At 44.6% G+C, this 19,170-nt stretch overlaps 1 protein-coding gene across 6 annotated transcripts in view; it reads left to right on the forward strand.

Annotated features, from left to right (window-relative positions):
- Positions 1-19,170, forward strand: part of BTBD11 (BTB domain containing 11) — a 332,136-nt gene that overhangs the window by 262,428 nt on the left and 50,538 nt on the right. For all 6 annotated transcript variants that reach the window (XM_024992023.2, XM_059886625.1, NM_001205745.1 and 3 more), the window contains 2 exons: positions 15,716-15,881; positions 18,184-18,273. In XM_024992023.2, coding sequence (XP_024847791.1) covers positions 15,716-15,881; positions 18,184-18,273 — 256 coding nt within the window. The remainder of the gene's footprint in view (positions 1-15,715; positions 15,882-18,183; positions 18,274-19,170) is intronic.

Raw genomic sequence — 19,170 nt, forward strand, 5'->3', positions numbered from 1 at the left:
GGAACAGGTTTTTTTTGGGGGGGAGGGGGTCCCCTCTTGAGTCAAATTTCTGTCCAAGATGCTTATTTTCTCATCTGCGAGCAAACCTCCCAAACTCTAGGTGAAAATGTTAGTTACACAGAAGTGTTAACTTCCCTTAGCAATAAGCCAGCCAACCAGTACTTACCATACAGCCATATCCTTATACAAAGTCCTTCATATAAGGTCATGACAGTGGTGCTCTGGGTAACGATGAAGGAGCAGGTCCCATCCTTCAGAAAGTTTGTAGTCAACCCAGCGATTAGAGCATATGTGCCGTTTTTTCCAAAGTGAACTTGTCTTTTACAAGCTCATGGAATCACCCTATGACAGATGAAGAACCACCAGACTGGGTGATCTCCAAAGTCTTTTCGAGCTCTGTGGGTTATTCAGTTTTGTGGTCTGATTTTCTGTGTGTAAATGGTGTGACACTTTTCCCCATGGAGGAAACTGAGGTGTGCAGAGGGTGAAAGAATGAGCGGAGCTTCAGCTCACATCTCCTGTATTGCACAGGATGACAGAGGGAATGATCGTGAGTTGTAGACCAGACACTGTCCTGGGTGCTTCTCACATTGTTCAGTCTCCCCTGTCTGCATGCAAGACTATTTTCCTCTTCACACCCGAGGGAACTGGGGCTCCAGGAGGCTGGGAAATCTGGCTACCATCACATGTAGAAAGAGCCTCATCTTGGATTAGAACCAGGCCTGTCTGACTCCAAAGCCCAAGTTCTCTCCACTAAAACAGTAATTTCAGAAACAAATATCATATATTAATGCATGTATGTGGAATCTAAAAAAATGGTATAGATGATCTTATTTGCAAAACAGAAATAGAGACACAGACATAGAGAACAAATGCATGGACACCAAGGGAGGAAGGGAGGGTGGGATGAATTGGGAGATCGAGGTTGACATATATACACTATGGATATTAGTTATAAAATAGATAACTAACAAGAACCCACTGTATAGCTCAGGGAACTCTATTCAGTGCTCTGTGGTGACCTAAATGGGAAGGAAATCCAAAAAAGGGGGGATATATGTATACGTTGAGCTGATTCACTTTGCTATACAGAAGAAACTAATACAACATTGTAAGGCAACTATACTCCCATAAAAATTAGTTTTTAAGGTAACTTCAGTCAAAGAATCAGCATTGGGAAATGGGAAACAGACTTTTGAACGAGGCACACTGGTTCATCTTGGAAGGATCAGCCTCTAGCCTTAGTTCTCCTTAGAAATTTTTATGCCTGTCAGTCTCCTGTGTCAATCTACCCTGTCAGCATCATCCAAGGCCAAAGATCCCTGAGAAGTAACATAAAAATAGTCCAAGAAATGTATGAAAAGAGGCTCAGCCTGCCTAGTAACCCTGGAAATGAGATCTGGAACCACACCCTACTGTGTATTTCATTCCCATTAGACTGGCGGATTTGAGAAAAGCTATAGAAGAGCACGGACTCTTAAACAGCACCAGAGGGGACTCTGAATCCACTTTCAAGTAAACTTGAAAACACATAATGCTACTCCTAGGTCTATACCCTGGAGAAACTCTCCCCTGTGTACAAAGATGTTTATAGATGCAGTGTTTGTAATAACAAAATACAAAAAAGAACAAATAACAAAAAACAAAAAAGAAAAGAGAAAGGAACGAGCTTTCTACTGGAGAACAGATGAATAAATGCTGCTATGTTCATTCACAGGAATGCCAACTAGCAAAGAAAATAAATGAACTAGAGCTACATATTATTATATAAATCTCAGAGACAATATTGTGCAAAAAAAGCAAGTTGAGGCAGGATTTGGGTTTAATGCTAACATTTACATAAAGCCTACCAACATGCAAAATAGTCTACATATTAGTAGGAATTCATAAAATAGTAAAAGCGTATATATATAAAGCAAGATAGCTATGATAAATGTCAAATTCAGGGGAGGTGGTAATCTCAGGAGGGTAGAAGAGATGATGGAATCAAGATAGGTGTACAGAGGTCTTTGTATTTAAAACGCTTTATTTTTTCAGTTGGGTTGGGTAGTGGACATGTCGGGGTCATTGTACTACTATATATTTTATGTATGCCTAAAATAACCCACTAACAGTAAAAATTACTTAGCCAGTGTTTGGAACAGCACCCTCGAAGGCTGGTCCTGGGATACTAATAAATATTATTTTAAAATTTGAAGTGGTTCAATAAATTTGGAAGACACTGGATTAAATAAAATTTAACATTTTTTTTAAAAATTCTGTCTTTAACACCCCATGTTTCTTGTCAATCCCCAAAAGAAGGTCGTCCTATTAAATTATTTTACCATAGATCAGGAGTCAGCAAGCTAGAGCTGCCTGCCACCTATTTTTGTATAAGAAGTTGTATTGGGAAATAGGCATGCCCATTTGTTTATCATTGTTTATGACTACTTTCACTACCAAGGCAGAGCTGAGTATTTGTGGCAGAGACCAAATGGCCCATGAAGCCTAAAATATTTACTCTTTGGCCCTTTACAGAAAAAAAAAAAAATGTGCAGATCTGGAGACTTACTTCCCTGGCAGTCTAGTGCTTAAGACTCCATGCTTCCACTGCAGAGGGCACAATTTTGATCCCTGGTTAGGGAACTGAGATCCTGTATGCCACATGGCATGGCCAAAAAATAGAGGGGAAAAAAATGTTTTCAATGTGCAGATCTGTTTATGGGATTGGTGTTACTAGGAATTAATTTGGGGATTGTAACAATAGAACTTTGCCCTTTACATCTCAGGAATTGGTTCATTTATTTGTGAAATTTTTTATGAAGAAGACTATCCATTCTTTCTAGAATCCCTTAGAAGGTGGTGTTTCATCTTTGACCTTCAGCACCCAGTGCAATAGCCACTATATATTAGTGCTTCACTGAATTGATTTAAATTAAAGATCCATTTGTGGAATGGATTAATTAGGATATAGATTCATTAGCTGTAACATACATAGGAAATGCTTGTGGCTTGGATAAAACAGGAGCTTAACATTTTCCTCATCTAACAATCAAGGCTTGGGCAGTCTGGGGTGTTATGGCAGCTCCAGGTCAGAGACCCAGGCACCCTCCCTCTTGTTGCTCTGTGATCCCTTAGGTGATACCTTTCTCTGCATAGCCCAACATGGCTGACCCCACCCACCAGGGCTATGGCTGTCGGGTGGGAAGAGGGAACGTAGGATAGGGCCTGCTCCAGAGATTGCACACATCACTTCCCCTCACTCCCTATTGGTCAGCACTTAGCTGCAAGGGAACCTGGGAAATGTAGTCTTTATCTGGGCAGACATGTGCCCAGCTAAAAATTCAGGTTCTACAATTCATACATAAAAAAAAGGTAAAGGATTCTGGAGGACAGCAGTGAATCTGTGCCCCAAAAAAAAGATACATTAAGGGCTTGCCAAAATCAATAGTGACTCCTTTCTGTAAGGAAAGGCCTTATTTTCAACTCTTAAGCCATGAGTGGGAGGAAGGAAGGCTCAACATGGAGGGGGTATATAAAGAATCTGCCTGCAATGCAGGAAACCTGGGTCTGATCCCTGGATTGAGAAGATCCCCTGGAGAAGGGAATGGCAACCTGCTCCACTATTCTTACCTGGAGAATTCCATGGACAGTCCATAGGGTGGCAAAGAGTCAGGATATGACTGAGCAGCTAACACTTTCACTTTTTTTTTTCATGGCTGATTCACAGTTGTTGTACAGCAGAAGCCAACACAGTATTGTAAAGCAATTACCCTCCAAATAATAGAATAAAATAAGCCATGCTGCCAGAGCAAGAGACATGTAACTATGGTTCATTATTTTCTACTCAAAGTAACATGACAACATGTTCAGATATGAACACACCAGTTTGGTTTACCTACACCTGGTGTTTGAGATGTCTTTTTTCACATATTTGAACAGACCTAGAATTTCTATTTTGGCAAAGTGGGTTTTGCCACTAACTGAGCATTTACTTCTAAGGAGGAGAAAGTTTTCAGGCCCCTTGCTACATCTCACAAGGCAGAAAAGATGGGCTGGGAGGAGGAGAATATGGAATCACACTTTTGTTACATTATCCACGACAGGTTTAATGAGCTGGCTCTTTAAAGTACAGAGTACTTCAATAGTAGCATTAAACAGCAAGTGGGCACAACTTTTGGACAAAGATTTCTCTGAACTTTGCAAGCATTATATGTTCCATTTGCTGCAATCATGTAATTTTTTTCTCAGAAAGGTGCACAGAGATCTCAGTGTGACTTACTTCAGCACAAAACAGTCTCAATTTGTTCGTCTTTTTGCTACCCAAAAGAAAAGGAAAAACTCCTTACTGAGGGGACTTGAAGGCTGTGAAAAGGACTTTGGCTTCCTTGGGAAAATGTGTTGAGGAGGGGGCCTGAGGGCCTCTATCCAAGTGAGGCCTAGTTCTCTGATTTGCCATTTCACGATTCATTTCTGAAGGTACCATTTTATTGTCACGCTTACAGAATCCTGTAATGAGAACTGCCTGATACATGAGATGATGCAAAAAAAAAAATTGTATTTCCCTCCACCAGGGTTTCTCAGCCTCAGCACTGTTAACATCTTGGGCTGAATCACTGTTGGGGCATCATCCTGTGTATTGTAGAATGTTTAGTGTCATCTTTCACTTCTACTTGCTAGATGCCAGTAGCATCTTCCTAGTTGGGACAGCCAGAAATGTCTCCAGACATTGCCAGATGTCCCCTGGGAGACAAAATCACCCTTGTTTGAGATACCTGCAACACCTAAAGGTATCCATAGGAAGACTTGCTAAATAACCTTAGAAGACATGAATTCTGCTCCTAAATACATCTAGTGTGAAAGTGAAAATGTTAGTCGTTTAGTCGTGTCTGACTCTCTGCAACCCGGTGGACCCCGCCGAGCTCCTCTGTCCATGCGATTTCCCAGGCAAGAATACTGGAGTGGGTTGCCTTTCCCTTCTCCAAGCAATCTCCCTATGACCCCTAGAAATTAGTGAAATCTCCTCAGGCTTCCAGTTTCCTTAGGAAGATAAGGTATTGAGCTGAGTGCTGTCCTTTAGCACTGACCTCCTGGGATTCTGTAGGTCAGAAGCTGTAACCTTGGGTCTAGAATTTGACTTGAAGGAAAGAACAGTTTGGGGGGAGAATTTTCAGTGAGGGACACAGCATGCATGCAGGCAAGAAAGAGGTAGGGAAATGTGTGTATGGAGTGGGAAGCAGGCCTCGTGGCTGGAACAGTGAGAAGGAAGAAATGATTGGGAGGTGGGGAACGTTCCAGAGGGACAGCCACCGGACAACCTTGAATTTGAAGCCTGTGATTAGGAATTTATATTTCTTTGGCACCCAGCCCAGGACTTGGCATCTAGTAGGTACCCAGGCAGCATTTGAATAGAATCAAAAGAACTTGGGAGGCCTTTGGTAGCACAGAGAGACAGGGGAGTATGGTGGTAAGAGCAGGGCTCCAGCAACAGCCTGCCTGGTTCAAATCTCAGTTCCGCTTACTACTTTCAGGCTCTGTGACCTGGGGCAATTTTCTCAGCCTCTCTGTGCTGCAGTTTCTTCTTCTGAACAACAAAGATAAATTTTCTAGGGTTAAAGTAAGGATTAGATAAGTTCATATGTGTGAATGAGTATATTTGTGGATGTGTGCATGCACATATATATGTGTGTATATGTATATAACGGGGTTTCCCTGGTGGCTCAGTGGTAAAGAATCTGCCTGCAATGCAGGAGACTCAGGTTCGATCCCTGGGTCAGGAAGATTCCCTGGAGGAGGAAAGGGCAACCTGCTCTAGTATTCTTGCCTGAAAAATCCCATGGATCCTGGCAGGATGCCATCCATGGGATCACAAAGAGTCAGACATGACTGAGCACATACACACATATGCATGTAACAAAATATGTTTATTGAAAGCATATATATATAATAAAATATATATATTAAAATTAGAACAATTCCTTATACACAATAAGTACTGTATGAGTTTGTTATTATTATATCACTATTATTGTTTGAAAACCAATAAAATATTTTTAGTATGCCTGGCATACTGCTTGAAATATAATAGGTGATTATAATTCATTCTGAATGAATGAATTAACCAAGATTTTGTAAAATATTGGCTTCTTCATACCCATCTATGATACTAGAATTTATTACATACCAACCTTCCCTAGTCCATAGTCCAAACTCAGACATCCCAGAACCAGGCAAGGAACACCAATAAGTGGACTCGACTGGAAATGAGACAAGAACGAGGCATGTATATGCCTCACATCAAAGTTTTCCAGCTGTTTTCAAACCTTGTGCTGGTGAGCAACATGGGTGTTAGGAATGCACTGACCTATAGTTTGCCCCTCTGCTCCTAGGCCAGGCATCTGTCCCTCCTTCCTAAAATTCCCTTCCAGGCAGAGACAGAGGGTGGCTTTCCTTGTGGCTCTTCGAGAACCACTGGGCTGTTTTTGAATAAAAGTGTAAACTGGCAAATTCTTGGACTTGTTTCCTCCCAGGTTGGCCTCATCCAGCGCCCAGTAAGCTGGGAAACTAGATGCGTTTCTCTCCCAGGAGACCCTCTTGGCTGCAGTAATAAGTATTTGCATGAAATAAAAGCAAAAACTGAGAATTAAAATGTCAGGATGGAGTCAGGGAGAAAAGCTGTCACCCAGTAAATAGTGGTATATAAGCACCAGAAAACCCATCAAAAACTCAAAGAATGTCCATGCTTGGAGGCACAAGAGCTTGACTAACTCAACACCCCCATTTTATACACAAGGAAACTGAAGCTGTCAGTGGGGGCGAGGAAAGACCTGCCTTGGGACTGGAGGATTGTTCAGTTGGAGGATGGGGAAGGGGGACCGAGATTCCAGATGGCCTGATTAAATCCCTAGAAAGAGGACCTGCAATTATAACATAATAGTGTCGTATTAAGTATGCATCCCATGTATTGGGCAATTATGGTCACACACTGTGCTGAGCAGTTCAAAAGTATCATGTTTAATCCTCCTTGAAGATAGAGACAGTGAGTACTGTTGCTGTCACTCCTGCTTTGCAGAGTGTAACAGACAGAGGCTGTAATGGACGGAGGCTGAGGGAGGTTAAGCTCCCCACCCCCGGTAGCAAGGAAGAAGCCAGACAGGGATGTGGAGTCTGGTGCTGGGCCCTGGGCTCCGCTTCCTGCGTTGTTTCAGAGGTTTGGCGTTGGTCGCTCAGACTTGAGCCTCAGTTTCCTTGCCAGTATTACGGGAATAATGATAGCAACAGTTCCTTCAAGGAGAGACTCCTTTGAAGTGGTGGGTGCTGTACTTCGCACAGCACCTGGTACATAATGAGCATGCAGGAAGCGTAGCTTCTTTTTAATTATCACTGATGAGGAGGTCATGGTTGTGAGAACTGTGTAGGCCTTTGGGGGTACAGGTCCCAGGGTTATGGGGAGTCCCTTTGGAAACCCAGTGGTTGCCAGCACATCACTAAGAACTGGACAGTGTAAGACTAGTCAGTAGGACCAACTCTGGATCCAGACTGCTTGAGTTCAAACCCTGACTCCGCCTTGTCAGCTGTGTGACAATGAACAAGTTAATTAACCACTCTGTGCCTCATTTTCCTCATCTGTAAGACAGGTTCATGATAACAGTAATGCCTTTCTCATAGGGTTTATTGAGGCTTCCCAGGTGGCTCAGACTGTAAAGAGTCTGCCTGCAGTGCGGGAGACCCGGGTTTGATCCCTGGGTTGGGAAGATCCCCTGGAGAAGGAAATGGCAAGCCACTCCAGTATTCTTGCCTGGAAAATCTCATGGACGGAGGAACCTGGCAAGCTATAGTCCATGGGGTCACAAAGAGTCAGACATGACTAAGCGACTTCAATCATAGGGTTATCATGAGAGTTAAACAAGTGAATATTTGTAAAAAAAATTTATGATATGCCTGGTCCATGGTCGTTGCTTTCTAAGTCTTTGTTAGATGAGTAAAGCATGTAATGTTAGTGTCCCTATTTTACGCAGGAGAAACACAAAGGAGATTAAGTCACTTGTGCAGCGTTACCAGTGAGTGAGGGCAGAGCCAAGCGGTAAACCCAGGCAGTCTGGCTTCTGAGCCCACAGCCTAGGGAATTTAGCAGCGTTCCACTGGAGCTCAGGGAACCTGGAAGCTGCCGGATACCGGATTGGTCCTAGGGATGGAGGAGGTGAAGGGGTCTGGGAGCCTGGCTGGGTAGGCCGACCGCATCCTGAGAGGTTCTGCCTTTTCTTGCTATTGAACTGTTCCAGAAACTGTGCTTTCGTCGAATGTGACTCCCATCCCTCCTCCCTGCCCAGCTGTTGTCATCACTTCCAGTTTGCCTGCAGAAGCACACAGGACAGGAATGGCAGCCCTTCTTGGGGCAGGTTTCCCCACTAGGAAAAGGGCTGCCTTTATTCTGGTAGAGTTTGTTAGATACAGTGTCTAATGTGAGGCCTTAAGAAGTGCTATTCCTAAAATGTTCTTTAGTCTCCATGTCTGTGAATCTGCTTCTTTGAAATATAGTGTGTTTTCTGTAGTCTACACCTCGCTTTGTGATTTGTAATAATGATTATGAGATCTCTCACATTTAATGAGTGCTGTGTGCTAAGCTCTGTTCTCTTCCACACACTGTACATGGATTATCTCATTTAATCCCCACCCAAAGTCCTACAAGGAATGTATTATTACTAAAAGCTCATTTTACAGATGAGAAAACTGAACAACTCAGAGGTTAAATAACTTGCCCTGTGATCAAGAAGCTGCTAAATAGTAGAGCTGGGAAAAACCAGAGGTCATGCTCGGAACCTCTATGCTAGCGTTAAAACTAATAAATGAATAAAATGTGTCTGAGGCTTCACCAGCTTGAATCTGTCAGTTGGAGTGCATCAAGGGGAAAAAAAAAAGATATCAGCAGAATGTATCAGCTCTGGCCTCAATACCGCCTCCTTCCCAGAGGGAAAAGGCAGTGCAATTAACTGCAGTCCTCAGGCCTGCAGGCCTCCTGGAAAACATCTTTCTGAAGTCATGTTCCTGAAGTGGTAGGAAATACCGAAAATAGTCTCTTGGGGCCGGGGCCCTTGAGAAATCAGAGAAATTGACCACCTTGGTAGCTGACCTCTTACTTAAACTGATCAGATTTTGTATGGCATCACTGAAAGTCACTCAAAGGGAAAACCACAGGGTTGATTACCTTCTGGTAAAGCCCCAGGCGACTGGCTTAGTAGACTTCTGCGTAAATAAATTCTGCACGTGGGCAGGCACGCACATTTGTCCAGGCCACAGGGGGACCTGCTGGTCCTTCTAAGACCAATCCCTCAAGACTTTCCAGAAAGAGTAAATGGAGCTCTGAGTCGTGTGTACAGGAATGCTGCAGAAACTAAGATTTTGCAGAGTTAAATTTTCTAACAAACCCAGTTGAACAGAAAGTCGTGTTTTCATAGACCTTTATGGCAATTGTTTCTTACCTGCTTCAGTTTGCCTGCCTGCATGGGCTAGCAGAATTCAGTAACCAAAACAATTACTTATTTTGCATGACCAAGGGATTCTTGATGAACAGGCGGTTCCTGGGATCTGTTCCCAAGAACGAATGGTGGTTCATGCATGGATCACCCATCAGTTAGTGCCATGAGGCTTCAGGCACTGTTGGGGATACAACAGATAAGAGGATAAATGCGGTCCTACCCTCAGGAAGTTGACCTGCTCACAGAGGAATGGATAGTTAGGGAGTTTGGGATGGACAGGTACACACTGCTGTATTTAAAATGGATAACCAACAAGGACCTCCTGTATAGTACAGGGAACTCTGCTCAATGTTATGTGGCAGCCCAGATGAGAGGGGAATTTGAGGGAGAATGGTGGTAGTGGTGGCGATTTAGTCTCTAAGTCCTGTCCAACTCTGAGACCCCATGGACTGTAGCCCACCAGGCTCCTCTGTCCATGAGATTTTCCAGGCAAGAATACTGGAGTGGACTGCCATTTCCTTCTTCAAGGGATCTTCCCCAGCCTGAGTCTCCTGCACTGCAGGGGGATTCTTTACCAACTCAACCACCAGGGAAGCCCTTGGGAAAGAATGGATATATGTATATGTATGACTGGGTCCCTTTGCTGTCCACCTGAAACTATCACAACTTTGTTAATCAGCTATTGTTGTTGTTGTTTAGTCACTGAGTCATGTTCAACTCTTTTTCGATCCTATGGACTATAGCCCCCCAGGCTCCTCTGTCCATGGAATTTCCTAGGCAAGAATACTGGAGTGGGTTGCCATTTCCTTCTCCAGGGCATCTTCCTGAGCCAAGGATGGAACCCATGTCTCCTGCATTGGCAGGTGGATTCTTTTACCCCTGAGCCACCAGGAAAGTCCATAGCATCTATTCTCCATTATAAAATAAAAAGTTTTTTTAAAAAGTGTGCCAGGGACTTTTCTGGTGGTCCAGTGGTTAAGACTCCACTTCTAATGCAGGGGGCATGGGTTTGATCTCTGGTCAGAAGATCCCACATGCCGCACAGAGTGGCCAAAAAAATTAATTTAAAAAGTGTGCCAAAAAAAAAAAAAAAAAGCTTTTTAAAAAGTGAAAAAGTATATCAATAAAATAGTCAGAGGCTGTGAAAAGTGCTAACAAGGATACAGATGAAACTGGCCTGGAGCTGAGGTGTATAAAGATAGGAGAGAAATTTGCCTTCCTTTAGATGGTCAATGAAGACGTCCTTTGGACAGGACATCCAAGCTCACACTTGAGAAGCAAGAAGGATCCAGGCCTGCAAAGAGCCAGGGGAAGGGCATTCTAGCGAGAGGGAACTATGCAAGTAATGTCCTCGAGGTGGGAAGGACCTTGGCCAGTTGAAGGGACAGACGAGAGAGACGAGTTGCTAGTGAGAATGAAGGCAGAAGGAGAATGTTGGAGAGCAGGTCAGGGCCAGCACCCCATAGCCTGGCAGGTCATGCATGGGGAGCTGGAGTCTATTCTCAGTACATGGGAAGGCATTGAAAGATGTTAAGCAGAGGCAGAACATGGTCCTTTAGACATTTTTTTAATTAATTTTTTGGCCCCACCCTGCAGCCTGTGGGATCTGAGTTCCCTAACCAGGCATTGAACCCGTACCCTTGGCAATGAAAATGCCAGAATCCTAACCACTGGCCCACCAAGGAATTGCCCCATAGAGGTTTTAAGCTCACTCTCAACTTGTGTGAGAAACTGGTTCAGATAAAGAGAAGAATGAAAGTGCTTTTGTATGTGTGTGACAAATTAAATCACATGGAAAACTTTTACTAAAATATTTCAAAAGACGACTTTCCAAAATATAAAAACCTGAATAACTGTCCCTTTCCAGTCCTCCCGTGCTAATGACCCAAGCCAAAGTTCTGTCATATTCTGAGCCTGAAAGATGAATTCTTATGTCTGTGCTTGGTGCTCGACAGTCCTTGTTTGTCAGCAAGTGTCTAGAATATCACAGACCTGAGATTTAAAAATATGCCCAGACCTGAAAAGACTCTGTCTTACAAGCACTTTCCTAGAACTGAGGTTACGACCTCTAAGCAAGAGATGCTGGTGTTTAGAACCAGGGTATGAGCCGTGGAGGTGGAGGGAAGTGAGCGGATTTGGGGTCTGAGATTTGAGTGGCAGCATTAACAGCTGATGGGATGGATATGGGAATGAGAGGAGGTTCCAGCCAGAGCGCTGGGGTGGGCAATGGTGCCTTTTATGGAGGTGGGATGACAGGAGGACGAGGATGGAGAGTGGGTGTGGACAAATGTTCATACAAAGTTCCATCTGGGACATGCTCAGTTTGAGGGTCTGAAAGCCACTGAAGCTGTTTGGTCCAGTAGGCAGTTGTATGTGTGAGCATGCCAGCATGACAGAGAAGTGCCAGCGTCGGGGTGAGGGCTCACAGATCAGCCTGGTCAACTCCCGACTTGTCACTTACCAGCTCTATGACTTGGGCAGTTTCCTCATCTCTGGAACAGGGCCCCCAAGAGGACCTTCATTGTCATGCTGGTTGTATGAGTTAATACATGGAAAGAGCTTAGATTTCAATAGTAAGTATTCAATAAATGTTGGCTCCCTGTAATAACAATTATCATCCTCATCATCTTAGCGACAGTAATTTTCTTGCCATTTCTCTCTTTCTAATTAAAATCAAGGACCTCTGTAGCTGGTAAACACTTCTCCTAATGTTCCTGGAATTATTGCTTTACCAGCCTGGGAGCTCCCTGAACATGGGGTGGTGTCTGTGTCTTTCCATAAGCGCCCCTCCCGGTGCCCACTCACAGGACGCACCTCAGTAACCTTCATCCAGTCTCGTAGAACTTAGCTTGATTCCAAAAACAAAAAACGATGCTTATTTAAGAAAGGCAATCAGGCATTGAGGAGAGCAGAAGGGCCTCAGATACAGACAGGAGAGGAAATTGCAAATTCAGTGATGGTGACAATTCACAGCATCTTTGCTCCCCAAGATTTCACAAAGCAACCTCTTCCAGAGTTAGACAGTGGTCTGTTACAAGAAAGATTTCCTTACCACTAGTCAGATCAGATACCCCCTCCCCGAGATATGCACACACATCCCCCTCGGGGCTCCAGATACCTCAGTATAGCACCTGCAGGCCCCACCTCTCCCTTTCTGGAGGCTTCTGTGATGTGTGCCCCAGGATCTAGCCCTCTTCTCTCTGTCCTGTTCATTTTGGCCAAAGTGTCTGCCTTAATCAATGTGTGGAGAACATGTGTCCCTTAAATAAAGCCCACTACCACACCAAGCACCACCCCTCCCTCTGTCTACACTTTGGTGGGGTCCATGATCTCATTTCCTGTTCTTTTCAAGTCATGGCACATGGCTCTACCCTTGCCCAGATTTCTTTTTAAAGTTCAATTTGCTCAGTATTTGCAAGAGTATTTTTATTTGCTGACTCTGGCCACGTTAGCTATAAGAACCCCAGGTCCAAATTCCCGTGAACTGGACTAAGACACCCTAGCGTACAGCCACATTCTGTGCCCTAGAATTTCTCATCATGGGTGCTGATGCCATGGCCTAAAGTCAGACTTGGCATCTTCAGCCCTTCCCCACCCACACCTGGGGAGCTCTCGGGCTTCCCTGGAAAGTCTTCCAACCAGGGTGGTCTTGGCTCCCCTACCTGCGGTGAAAAAGTCTTAATCTTGGAGTCCAGAGTCTGGGTCCAAGTGCAATACCTTTCTTAGTTCTTCCCAGGGCTCTTGTACAAATAGGCCCTTGGAGGCCTGGCGTGACGCCCAGTCCCTGAGGCCTGTGTGCAAATTACCCCAGGTCTAATCTAGCTTCCTTTCTCTGGACTCCATCTTCACTGCATCAGCTCCCTCTGGTGGCCAGAAGCAAACTCCTAGTGTCCTCTAAGATCCCTACCATCACCTATGACTGGGTTCCTATTTCAGGACAGCCTTCCTCCAAGGTTCCTTTGCCAGCTGAAATGAGGGATAGATCAGGAACCCGGTGAAAGGCCAAGGGCACACCCATCTCGGTCGATTCCTAGGACTCCCTCTGCTCTTCATCCCCCAGGTTCTTTCCCCCAGGTCCTAGCCCTACTGAGGAGCCTTAGTGCCACAAACTCTCAGAACAATACTTCCTCTCATTTCCCCCAAGAATAAAAACCAAAGTTCCCTGGCAAACTTAACCATTCCTCTTGCCACAAAGTGGGTTAGTTAGAGGCAGGACTAGAACCAGGAATTCTAAACCCCTGGCTCCTTTCCTGAGTATCCGCCCCCAGAATCAGCAAGGAGCAGGAATATGAAGGGGTCCGTGCCAGCGCTGACTCCCGCTGATGCAGGGCATGGAATTCACCAGCCTCGGGACAAGGGCCATCATCTGAGAAATGGGTGCCTGCTCATAGAGAAGACAAAACCCTCATCCTCTGCTCCTCCCAGCCTGCACTCAGCCTTTGTCACTTCCTGCTTGAGCAGTGACTTCTTCCCATCCAGCTGGTTCTTTTAGCACTAACACATCTCTCCACCTCTAGGGCCAGCTCCCCTCAAATTCATCCTCCACTCTCTCCCAGAGTTGGCCCTCCAACCATATCACTCCCGTGCTTGCTTAGAAACCTTCAGTGGCTCTTAAGGATAGTCTTAGGATTAAGTAAAGTGCCCCTCCCTCAGCTCCTGGGCTCCAGTTAGCTCCTGTAGCCCACCACATTTCATGTCTACACCTTTACTCAGACAAGACCTGCTCCAGGTTCTCCTACACTCTGTCCTTCTCTCTCCTTATTTAAACACATCTCTCTCCTTATTTAAAACACATCTCAAGGCACCCCCCAGGAAGCCTTGCTGGATCCCCTCGGTTCTGTTTGGTGCGCGTCTCTGATCACCTGTCACCGCAGTCACCACGAGGCACCCCGGTGACCAGGGCCTGTGCCCTCTGCCCTTCCGGACCTTGTGCACCTCTTGCAAACAGGCACTCAGTAAATGCTTGGTCATTTGATTTGATAATTCACCATGAGAAGAAGGTGACATCCTTTACAAGTAGAATTTGTACGCCTTTCTCGAATCCCTGACTCTCCTCCCTACACTTCCCTAAGCTGGCTCCCCGTGCCTCACTGGCTCGATTACTTTCTGGTGCATATTGCCACTAGGACTCTTATTTCATCTTGCCAGATTTCTGCCATGCTTCCACTTTGGAAGTAGAGACTCCAGGCCTTCCGTGTCCATTCAGCTAACATTTTTAATACCTCCACATACTGTGTGCTGTCTGGACCAGATGCAGAGACTTGTTAGACAGGGTATCTGCTCTCAAAAGTCCCCAGGCTGGAGGAGAATTTAAACAAGGAAAGAGGCAAATAGTATGAGTTGTGGTGAGGGGACAGGGTGACACAGCAGGTACCCAGGCCAGCTCTCCACAGACTGCCCTGGGCTCGCATCCCAGCTCCACTGCTTATCGGCTCTGTAGCCTTGGGTGAGTCCTATATCTGTGTCTGTTTCCCATGGTTAAAGGCGCAGGTGCTTCCCTTTTGGGGTTATGTGGGGAGTAAACGAATTAACTCATGTAAAGACTATACCAGAGAGCCTGCTGCTAAGTCACTTCAGTCGTGTCCAACTCTGTGTGACCCCATAGACGGTAGTCCACCAGGCTCCCCTGTCCCTGGGATTCTCCAGGTAAGAACACTGGAGTGGGTTGCCATTTCCTTCTCCAATGCATGAAAGTGAAAAGTGAAAGGGAAGTCGCTCAGTCCTGTCAGACTCTTCGAGACCCCATGGACTGCAGCCTACCAGGCTCCTCTGTCTATAGGGTTTTCCAGGCAAGAGTACTGGAGTGGGGTGCCATTGCCTTCTCCAATACTAGAGAGCCTAGCCTAGAGTATACAATCAGTAAATATTAGCCATGATTATTCTTAGCTCAGTATGCTGTGGGAGCAGAGGAGAGACAAGGCTAAGCATCAGTTACAAAGCAGGAAGGATCAAGAGATATCCGTATTCTAAATGGAGCCTGTGTGTGTGTGCTAAGTCGCTTCAGTTGTGTCTGACTCTTTGCAACCCTGTGGACTGTAGCCCACCACTGTAGCCCACCAGGCTCTTCTGTCCATGGGTTTCTCCAAGCAAGAATACAGGAGTGAGTTGCCATGCCCTTATCCAGGAACTGGAGCCTAGAAATGAGCAATTGACATGAACAGCAAATGAAAAGTCTCCTTGGTGGTTCCTAACTCTGTGCTCTCCAAGGAACAACCCTGATGAAGCCACGGCACCCAACTGACAATCTCTTCCTTCCTTAGGGCCGACGACTGCTTTTGCGCTTCTCGGAAGCTGGACGCAGTGGCCATCGAAGCCAAGTTTAAGCAGGACCTGGGTTTCCGGATGCTGAACTGTGGGCGGACAGACCTGGTGAAGCAGGCAGTGTCTCTCCTGGGGCCCGATGGGATCAACACCATGAGCGAACAGGTATGGGCCCTCCCAATGTCTGAATAGCCACCCCGCCTCCACCATATGCCCCGCCCTAGGGCAAGAGGGAAACAGCAGGCACTGAATAGAGGCTCCCTCTACTGGTGATGAAAAGTGATTTTGTTGTTGTTGTTGTTCCTATTGGTTTTTTTCCCTTAGTTTTTATTTTTTAAGTTTTTAAAATATCTTACAAAAGTATCCTTGTTCATCCTTATAGAAGTTTCACGTGATCATTGCAGCTGAAATGGAAAATAGAGAAAAATAGACTTATTCCAGAAAGGAAATAATGCCATCATCCAAATAACTATCATTTATATTTAGCATGTATCCTTCAAGTCCTTTTTCCGGCATGGTTAAAATTAGTTCTCTGCCGGCCTCTTAGTGCATCATGGAACTAATCCAAGCTGATTTTCACCAAACTTTCAGGATATGTTTAAGATACACAAAAGTCATTCTGAAGGACCCTAGGAGATGCCTCAGAATTAGTCAGCCACCTCCCAAACCCCTAAAAGTGACGTCCAGAGAGCTTGTGTGTCTATTGGGGAGATGTCCCCGTGTGGGTGAAAGATGTCATGCGTGGAGAAAACAAACAGCAGCTTTCAATGTTAGCCCCAGATGGAAAATCACAAGACAGATGGAGCTGTTTCTCACATGAGCAGCTCATGCAGCAAGTTCCAGAGATGGGATATTAGCTAGTAATTTTTTTTGAGCAACACCAATGGAGCCCTAATACACACACACACATTATTTTTTTAAAAAAAACAGGGATTTATTATATTTTTTCTTTTTTTCAGTATTTTATATTTAAGATACTTCATAATATCATTAAATATTCTCTTTAAAATCACTTCAAATGGATACATTGGCTCAGATGGTAAAGAATCTGCCTGCAATGTGGGCCAACTGGGTTCGATCCCTGGGTCGGGAAGATCCCCTGGAGAAGAAAATGCCAAGGCACTCCAGTATTCTTGCCCGGAGAATTCCATGGACAGAAAAGCCTGGGGGGCTACAGTCCATGGGGTCGCAAAGAGTCAGACACGAATGAGCAACTAACAAAGTGGTCATATTATTTGTTCAGTTAAACATAGTTCAGTTGTTGGATTGTTTCAAATTACTTAAATCAATAGTACTGAGAGAGATATACTCACTACTCAAGTCTTTGCTCAAATCTGATTATTTCATTAGAGAAATTTTTTAAAGTGGAAATAGTTGCTCAAATGCATCAATTTATCTTAAGGTCTTCAATCTCAAATTACTTCCTCAGGGACTGTTTCCTTGTACACACTCTCCAACTATTTATGTGTACCCTGTTAATCTTTTACTCTCTTTTGCTTGTTTTTCATTAGAGTTTAATTGGTTTTCTTCTTTATTTCAAAGTGCTCTTTACATATTAGGCATATAACCCTTTGTGATAATGTGACACATATGTCTCAATTTATTGTTTACCTCTTAATTTTGTTTATGTTTTCAATCTCACATCCTCAATGCTGTCAAGACTTTCTTTTGTGCTTTCTTCCATTACTTTATACCTTTTAGAAACAGATTCAGTTAGATGTCTTTTATGGTTTTAATTTTTTTCTCTACATTTCTAATCAAACTGTAAATGATTTGGTGTATGGTATGAGATAAGGCTCTAACTTTAACACTTTCCCACATAGCTTTCTTCACAGCACTGTTTATTGAAAAATCCACCCCTTACTTCCTGTTGGTTATGGTACTTTGTAATAAGCAGGAATCATGGGCAAATATGGAATTCCTGAAAATCATTCCTCATTCTCTTGCCTTTTGCTTGTAAATGATAATGTCAAAGCAGATGAGTGCTGAGGTCATATTCAGAGGCACCAATTTCATTTGACACTGACCAGCAGGCCGTACAGAGCAAAGACGACACTTGTTAAATCCTGACAGAGAAAATGCCATGGAAACAGTATTTACCGATCAGATAGCTTAGGGCTGATATTACAGAATCCAGAAAGTTCCTAAGAGGTTTCAGTTAAACCAGCCACTTGTTTTAGCAAACACTCTTAGATCTGTTGCACCCTAAGACACACAAACAAACAAAATCCTCCAACTTAAGCCCAGATAAATGAAAAAAAAAAAAGACAATTTATGTTTCTCTTCTTGCTTTCATATTGGTTTTCAAAATATGGAGGATTGTAGGGCTGTACATTTACTTTAGAATGCTGGATTCGGAGAACAAGCGTAGTCTCTTTCACATGAGTAAGATTTTCCGTTTGTTATTGTCGAGTGACACAGCCACCTTGTAAACCTTCTCCGTTCTCTGGTTTTTAACTCACCGCAGGGCATGACCCCCCTGATGTACGCCTGTGTCCGTGGGGACGAGGCGATGGTTCAGATGCTGCTGGATGCCGGAGCTGACCTGAATGTGGAGGTGAGGGTACAGAGGGCTGCAGGGCCCCTGGGCCTGGCAGTCCCCGGGAAAGGCGAGCAAAGAGAGGGGGGCTTTCTCTCTCAAGAGCCACCACTGAGGGTGCTCAGTCCAGCAAATAGGTCAGACCAGCTGTTGGATTTCCTCCATCCATCCTGAGGCCCCAGCCCAACCAGACTCCAAGGAGCTGCCTGCAAGCATTTTTCATTTTAAAACAACCCATGCGGCTGCACAGAGCTCTAACTTTTCCCTTGGCTCAGCAATACCGAGTCTCTGATCCTTCCCACTGATCCATTCCTCCTGGGATCCGGCAGAGAGAGCTTTCCCGAACCACCAGCCCTTCCCACTGCCAAATACAAAGCTGATCCACGTCCCCTGTTCTTCCACCCTCCCTCACCGAATACTGATTGGCCCACTTGGTTGGCCTGCTGAAGCCACGGGTCTTAAAGCTAATTGCAGAGCTTCCTCGAGGCCGTGTGACATAGTGGAAAGCATGCCCCCACAGGCTTCAGAATTTGATACGTGGGTTCAAATTCTGAAACTGCCGCATCTTAGTAACTTGCTTTTCTGCTTGGGCGAGTAGTTTCACCTTCCTGAGCCACAGTGTTTCCCTTTGTGAAATGGGAGAATAATTACACCCATCTCAGACAGTTGTTGGAAGAAATAAATATAGAGGAGCATCAGTTTTGAATTCAGTTAATATTGGTTCCTCCCTCAGGGCTTATGATAGGTGAAATTATACTTCTTGATCATATTCTATGCTGTCTTAGGACCCACTCTCACTAAAAAGAGACATAAAACAACCGACTCTCTTCTAGCAGTTCAGAGGTTGGGAAGATTGATGGACTTGCTGAAGTGCTAACTCAGCCACTCCTGAAAACTTTTTTTTAGTTCAAAATT

Source organism: Bos taurus, chromosome 5 (assembly GCF_002263795.3).
Source record: "Bos taurus isolate L1 Dominette 01449 registration number 42190680 breed Hereford chromosome 5, ARS-UCD2.0, whole genome shotgun sequence".
Taxonomy (NCBI): domain Eukaryota; kingdom Metazoa; phylum Chordata; class Mammalia; order Artiodactyla; family Bovidae; genus Bos; species Bos taurus.